Below are 7950 nucleotides of genomic sequence, written 5' to 3'. Positions count from 1 at the left end.
ACATCCCCCCGGGCAGAGGACGGGACCGTGCGCTGCAGTGTCACAGCCGCATGCAGGGATGGTCCGGGTGGATGGTGGTACTGTGGCCATGGGTCAGACATAGTCCAACGATGTGGAGCCAGGAGCTCATCGCAGGGCGCGCTGTCATCATCCTCCATGCTTGCGATAGACACGCGTCCACCGGCAACTGTGTGAGCCCGGCCGTTGTGCCGCAGGTGGATCGGCAATGGGGTGGTGGTGTGCATGCGGGTGGGGTGGGTGGGGTTGGGGAGGGGGGTGAGGGTGCTGGGTTGGTGGATGGGTGGGGGGTGTGGGTGGTCGGCTGTTGCCATGGTGTGCGGTCTGTGGCCATACTACCCGATTCCCACGCCCATCTAGTCAGTGAAGCGGGCGTCTATCAGCCTGTCCCGTGCCCGCTGGGCCAGCCGGTAACGGTGGACAGCCACCCGCCTGTGTCTAGCCCGTCTGCCCTGACCATTGCCCCCATCCCCCTCATCTGGGGAGGACTGCGCCTCTTCCTGCTGCTCCTCCACTCCGCCCTCCTCTGCCTGCGGCACATCGCCCCTCTGCTGGGCTATGTTGTGCAGGACGCAGCACACCACAATGATGCGGCCGACCCTATCTGACCGATACTGGAGGGCGCCCCCAGAGAGGTCCAGGCACCTGAAACGCATCTTCAGCACGCCAAAGCACCTCTCTATCACTCCCCTTGTCGCTACATGGGCATCATTGTAGCGGTTCTCCGCCTCATTGCGTGGCCTCCGTATAGGCGTCATCAGCCACGATCGCAATGGGTAGCCCCTGTCGCCCAGCAACCAGCCCCTCAGCCGGGGATGGCGTCCCTCGTACATGCCGGTGATGGATGACCGCGACAACACGTATGAGTCGTGTACACTGCCCGGGTAACGGGCGCAGACGTGCAGGATCATCATGCGGTGGTCGCAGACCACCTGTATGTTCATCGAATAGGTCCCCTTCCTATTGGTGAACAAGGCCGTTATCTGCAGGTGGCCGCACGGCGACGTGCATCCCATCAATCGCGCCCTGGACCATGGGGAACCCGGCCACGGCAGAGAAGCCCACGGCCCGGGCATCTTGGCTGGCCCGGTCCACAGGGAAGCGGATGTAGCGGTGCGCCATGGTATATAGGGCATCTGTCACTGCCCGGATGCACCGGTGCACCGATGTCTGCGATATGCCAGACAGGTCCCCACTCGGTGCCTGGAATTAACCCGTTGCATAAAAGTTCAGGGCCACCGTAACCTTGACGGACACGGGGAGACGGTGTCCCCCGCCAGTGCCACGCGGTGACAGGTGTGCCAGCAGGTGGCAGATGTGTGCCACGGTTTCCCGCCTCATCCGGAGTCTCCTCCTGCATTCCCGGTCCGTGAGGTCCTGGTATGACTGCCGGGGCCGGTACACACGGGGCGCCCTCGTGTGCCTCCGTTGCCGTGGGGCCTCCTCCCCCTCCTCGTCCTGTTGGTCAGGTGTCCCTCCAGTCTGGGCGGTTGCCGCCTGCCCCACTGCGGCAGCCTGCGCCGCCTCTCTGGCACGCTCCTCCTCCTCCTCCTCCTCATCCAGGGCAACATAGACATTAGCGGCTGCCGCCACGGCGGCCAACATCGCTGGCTGATCGGAAAACATGACGGCCTGGTTGCGGGGGGGGGAACGACGACATGTCATCATTGCCCATACCCCCTCCTCCCCCGAGCCAGGTGGCATGGACCGCATGGGTCCAACAGTTGGAGGCTGGCACCTGGCCAGGTGGACCAATTCACTTGCCCTCGCACCCCCCCTCCCCGGCACGGACCCCCCCATCCCCCTCCCCGGCATGGACACCCCCATCCCCCTCCCCGGCACGGACCCCATCCTCCTCCCCGGCACGGACCCCCCCATCCTCCTCCCCGGCCCTCCCCGGCACGATCCCCCATCCTCCTCCCCGGCACGGACCCCCGGCACAGACCCCCCCATCCTCCTCCCCGGCACGGACCCCCCATCCTCCTCCCCGGCACGGACCCCCCCCATCCTCCTCCCCGGCACGGATCCCATCCTCCTCCCCGGCACGGACCCCCCATCCTCCTCACCGGCCCTCCCCGGCACGGACCCCCCACCCTTCTCCCCGGCACGGACCCCCTCATCCTCCTCCCCGGCCCTCCTCGGCACGGACCCCCCATCCTCCTCCCTGGCACGGACCCCCGGCACGGACCCCCCCATCCTCCTCCCCGGCACAGACCCCCCCATCCTCCTCCCCGGCACGGACCCCCCATCCTCCTCCCCGGCCCTCCCCGGCACGGAGCCCCCATCCTCCTCCCCGGCACGGACCCCCCAACCTCCTCCCCGGCCCTCCCTGGCACTGACCCCCCCTCCCGGCACTCCCCCGGAGCCCAGCCCACTCTAACCACCCCCCCCGCCGCACACACACACACACAACCCTACACACACCTCTCCCCATACATACAGACTGTGCCCATGCCATCACCTGCCCAGCGGCCAACCCCCCAGGCCGTCACTCACCTCCACGCTGGTCGGCGTAAACCTGGAGCACAGGTTGACGCCGATTAAAAGGAGGTTTGATTTACGTCGACGTGACCCGTCATCACGTCGATGGGACTTCGGCCCATCCGGAAGGGAGAATATCGGCAGGCCCAAAATCGGCTGCCTTGCGCAGACCCGTGCCATTCTCCGACGTCTGCGGCGCCGTTATCGCCCCGCCGACTTTTCTCCCTTCGGAGACTTCGGCAACCGGCGGGGGCGGGATTCACGGCGGCCAACGGCCATTCTACGACCCGCTGGGGGGTTGGAGAATGATGCCCCTCACCCGCCGCCGGTACGGCGATTCTCCAGGTTCCGAGAATCGCTGTGTTTGCTTAGTACTCCACGCGGCGGGGGTGGGGCATTGCCAGAGGCCCGCCCAGCGATCCTCTGCTCCCGACCGGCTGAGTCCCCGACGTCGTGGTTCTAACCACCTATCGCCGTTCGGGAATCTCAGTCCTCAGTCACCCTGGTGGGGGGCGGGGGGATCGGACAAGAGGGGGCGGGGGCCTTTAAAGCGACGGGGGAATAGATCAGTGGGGTGAAATCTTCGGCCATGCGTTCGATCGGAGGGGCCTACATTTTTCAGCTGCCTTTGCGGTCCGAGTCCGTCAAGGCGCTCGACCGCCGCTGTGCGCATGCGTGGATTCAAAACCTGAAGTGCGGGGATCCATGGGCGAAATTCTCCCGAAACGGCGCGATGTCCGCCGACTTGCGCCCAAAACGGTGCCAATCAGACGGGCATCGCGCCGCCCCAAAGGTGCGGAATGCTCCGCATCTTTGGGGGCCGAGCCCCAACATTGAGGGGCTAGGCCGACGCCGGAGGAATTTCCGCCCCGCCAGCTGGTGCGGAAATGACATCTCGGGGCGGCGCATGCGTGGGAGCGTCAGCGGCCGCTGACAGTTTCCCACGCATGCGCAGTGGAGGGAGTCTCTTCCGCCTCCGCCATGGTGGAGACCGTGGCGGAGGCGGAAGGGAAAGAGTGCCCCCACGGCACAGGCCCGCCCGCAGATCGGTGGGCCCCGATCGCGGGCCAGGCCACCGTGGGGGCATCCCCCGGGGCCAGATTGCCCCGCGCACCCCCCCAGGACCCCGGAGCCCGCCCACGCCGCCTTGTCCCGCCGTTCAAAAGGTGGTTTAATCCACGCCGGCGGGACAGGCAATTTATCGGCGGGACTTCGGCCCATTCGGGCGGGAGAATCCAGCGGGGGGGCCTGCCAACCGGCGCGGCCCGATTCCCGCCCCCGCCCACTATCCGGTGCCGGAGACTTCGGCAACCGGTGGGGGCGGGATTCACGCCAGCCCCCGGCGATTCTCCGACCCGGCGGGGGGTCGGAGAATGACGCCCCATATCCGCAGCTAAAGCTGCGTGAATCACTCTGGTTCCCTGCTAGCCTGCTGCAGGTGAGTGAATTGGCTGATCTTTTTGAAAGGAAACTCCAGAGTGAAACGCCAGCGTTTTTACGTCAGTGTGGGGACATAGTGCCATTTTGGGAGAATCCAGCCCATTTTATGTCGCACAATATATTGTTCATATTAAAGACACAAGTTTGCCTGGAGCTGTTCAGTGAGCTTGATATGTAGAATGCAATCCACCCTGTAAGATTAAACATTAGTCAGTGGCTGCAACAGTTACTTCCACTGTTAAAACCCTTGACCTTGAAATTATGTCCCAAGCCACAAGTGTTCAAACTATTGGCCCCTTTGTGTCAAATCTTTCCTTTTACCATTTATAAATGGGCTAACACTAACTAACTTTAAAACAGCAGAGGATTGAACTCTATGCAAGAACATTCAGAATGCAAATACTGGACTCTCCAACAATTTCAGGTGATAGTTTCTGCACCTATTTTTTTCAGACAGCAAGTTCTGGTGGTGTTTTTAAAGTTGCTATTTACATTTCCTCGGGACCCAGCTTTGCTTGTTCAATTGGCACTCTCATTTTGCCTTGCACCATCGTCCCTTTTGTCATTTAATATCTCCTGCCTGCCACCCTTTTACGGACCTTCTCATGTGTTCTTTCTGCCCTTCCCCCTCTTTTCCCTGCCACTCTACTTGCTGAAAAGCTATTGGGCAGGATTCTCTGTCGGCAGGGTCCTCTGCTTCGCTGGCAGCACACTCATGCCCGCGGATTTCCCGATGGTGCGGGGGTGCCCAAAATGAGAAACCTCATTGGCCAGCAATGGGATGGAGGATCCCGCTGCCGGCGGGGGTGCGTTGCACCGTAAAACAGGTGTGGCGGGATGGAGAATCCAGCCCATTATACCTCCAATTACTTCCAACTCTAGTGAAAAGTGATCGACCTCAAATGACTTAGACTTAGAAGTCACTGTATTTTGTTGGGATATGGCTCATGACTTAGAATTCCTACAGTGCAGACAAAGGCCATTAGGCCCATCAAGTCAGCACTGACCCTCCGAAAGAGCACCCTATCGAGGCTGCCCTATTTCTGTAACCCTGTAACCCCACCTATCCTTTGGACACTAAGGGGCAATTTAGCATGGCCAATCCACCTAACCTGCACATCTTTGGACTGTGGGAGGAAACCGGAGCCCCCGGAGGAAACCCACGCAGACACGGAGAGAAAGTGCAAACGCCACACAGAGTCACCCAAGGTTGGAATTGAATCCAGGTCCCTGGCACTGTGAACCAGCAGTTCTAACCACTAACCAACATGCCATTCTTGATGAGTAACTTCCAATCAGATCTGCCATGATCTTATTGGATGGTGGAGTAGACTCCAGGGGCCTCCTGCTCCAACATTGTATGTCCCGTATGTACGTTACGTTAACTCTGTTCATCTCTCCACAGATCCTGCCTGGCACATTGAGTAATTCCATCATTTTATGATTTTTATTTAAGAATATACACATGTGTATTCCATGGTGAAGTGTCAAGATCAATTGCTTATGAACTTTAGAGGAAAATTATTGCGGGTACACCACCATATGATTATCTTTTTTGCCTCTTTCTCCCCACACATTCAACATGGCCAAACTTCACCTTACTAGGCATCAAAAGCAAAACATTTCAATGAGAAAGCAATGTAAGTAATGTCCTCTAGGAATTGCAGATCCATCAGTAATGGGAAAAGAAAGTCTTTAAAGAGCTTCACAACATACTTGATCCCTGTAAATGTAATTACAAAAGCAGCAGAGTTATTGATCGCAATTGTGACAGTGTTACAATAAATTAATGTTGGTAAATTTCTGCACAGAGAGGAGAATTATTCACGTGTTTACTCACTCAGACTGTATCTTTCTTCATCTCCCACATCCCAGTCATCTGCTTCTCATCGTGGTCGCCTTTCAAAGTACATTAAATCCTGCAAAGGGACAGTTTCACTCAACATCCATTGGTACAGTGCTTTTAATGCAGAAAAAGCATCCACAGGTACTTTGCAGAAACATTATCAGCGAACAACTGACACCGAGTCGAAGGGTAAGAGTACTAAAGGAGAAAGAGGAGGCTGAAGTTTGGAAGAGGTCCAGGGAGGGAATTCTAGAGGGACTAAAGGTAGCATTGTGGAAGGGCAGCACGGTAGCTTTGTGGATAGTACAATTGCTTCACAGCTCCAGGGTCCCAGGTTCGATTCTGGCTTGGGTCACTGTCTGTGCGGAGTCTGCACATCCCCCCGTGTGTGCGTGGGTTTCCTTCGGCTGCTCCGGTTTCCTCCCACAGTCCAAAGATGTGCAGGTTAGGTGGATTGGCCATGATAAATTGCCCTTAGTGTCCAAAATTGCCCTTAGTGTTGGCTGGGGTTACTGGTTTATGGGGATTGTGTGGACCTTGGGTAGGGTGCTCTTTCCAAGAACCGGTGCAGACTCGATGAGCCGAATGGCCTCCTTCTGCACTGTAAATTCGATAAAGCCCAGATAACTGAAGGTAGGGATTCCGAATGGTGGGGCAAAGAGATTTTCAGGAGGCCAGAGTTGGCAGAGTTCTTGGAAAGTAAGGACTGGAGAAGCTCACACAGGGAGAGGGAGTGGTGAGACAACGTAGAGTATTGAACACAAAGATGAGACATTTAAATTTGGTGCATTTGGATTGGATTGGATTGGATTTGTTTATTGTCACGTGTACCGAGGTACAGTGAAAAGTATTTTTCTGCGAGCAGCTCAACAGATCATTAAGTATATGAAATGAAAAGGAAATAAAATAAATTACACAATTGGGCAACACAAGGTACACAATGTAACTACATAACACCGGCATCGGATGAAGCATACAGGGGTGTAGTGTTAATGAGGTCAGTCCATAAGAGGGTCATTTAGGAGTCTGGTAACAGTGGGGAAGAAGCTGTTTTTGAGTCTGTTCGTGCGTGTTCTCAGACTTCTGTATCTCCTGCCCGATGGAGGAAGTTGGAACACTGAGTAAGCCGGGTGGGAGGGGTCTATGATTATGCTGCCCACTTTCCCCAGGCAGCGGGAGGTGTAGATGGAGTCAATGGATGGGAGGCAGGTTCGTGTGATGGACTGGGCTGTGTTCACGACTCTCTGAAGTTTCCTGCGGTCCTGGGCCGAGCAGTTGCCATACCAGGCTGTAATGCAGCCAGATAAGGTGCTTTCTGTGGTGCATCTGTAAAAGGTGGTAAGAGTTCATGTGGATGTGCCGAATTTCCTTAGTTTCCTGAGGAAGTATAGGTGCTGTTTCATAGATTATCATAGAATTTACAGTGCAGAAGGAGGCCATTCAGCCCATCGAGTCTGCACCGGCTCTTGGAAAGAGCACCCTACCCAAGGTCAACACCTCCACCCAACACTAAGAGCAATTTTGGACACTAAGGGCAATTTATCATGGCCAATCCACCTAACCTGCGCATCTTTGGACTGTGGGAGGAAACCGGAGCACCCAGAGGAAACCCACGCACACACGGGGAGGATGTGCAGACTCCGCAGACAGTGACCCAAGCCGAAATCGAACCTGGGACCCTGAAACTGTGAAGCAATTGTGCTATTCACAATGCTACCGTGCTGCCGTACAATGCTGTTGTGCTTTCTTGGAGGTAGCGTCGACGTGGGTGGACCAGGGCAGATTTTTGGAGATGTGCACCCCTAGGAATTTGAAACTGCTAACGATCTCCACCTCGGCCCCGTTGATGCTGACAGGGGTGTGTACAGTACTTTGCTTCCTGAAGTCAATGACCAGCTCTTTAGTTTTGCTGGCATTGAGGGAGAGATTCTTGTCGCTGCACCACTCCACTAGGTTCTCTAACTCCCTCCTGTATTCTGACTCGTCGTTATTCGAGATCTGACCCACTATGGTCGAATCATCAGCAAGCTTGTAGATGGAGTTGGAACCAAATTTTGCCATGCAGTCATGTGTGTATAGGGAGTAGAGTGGGGGGCTAAGTACGCAGCCTTGTGGGGCCCCGGTATTGAGAACTATTGCGGAGGAGGTGTTGTTGTTTATTCTTA

At 56.6% G+C, this 7950-nt stretch overlaps 1 protein-coding gene across 1 annotated transcript in view; it reads right to left on the bottom strand.

The window, feature by feature from the left end:
• Positions 1-5784: 5784 nt before the first annotated feature.
• The window catches only part of LOC140389282 (phospholipid scramblase 2-like), a 48550-nt gene continuing 46384 nt past the window's right edge, over positions 5785-7950 (bottom strand). Inside the window, exon 7 of the mRNA XM_072473463.1 lies at positions 5785-5858. Within this exon, the coding sequence (XP_072329564.1) occupies positions 5826-5858 (33 nt within the window). The 3' untranslated portion in view covers positions 5785-5825. The remainder of the gene's footprint in view (positions 5859-7950) is intronic.

This window comes from Scyliorhinus torazame, chromosome 14 (genome assembly GCF_047496885.1).
Source record: "Scyliorhinus torazame isolate Kashiwa2021f chromosome 14, sScyTor2.1, whole genome shotgun sequence".
Taxonomy (NCBI): domain Eukaryota; kingdom Metazoa; phylum Chordata; class Chondrichthyes; order Carcharhiniformes; family Scyliorhinidae; genus Scyliorhinus; species Scyliorhinus torazame.
The sequence above is the reverse complement of the archived record's forward strand: the minus strand, read 5'-3'. Positions and strand labels throughout refer to the sequence as shown.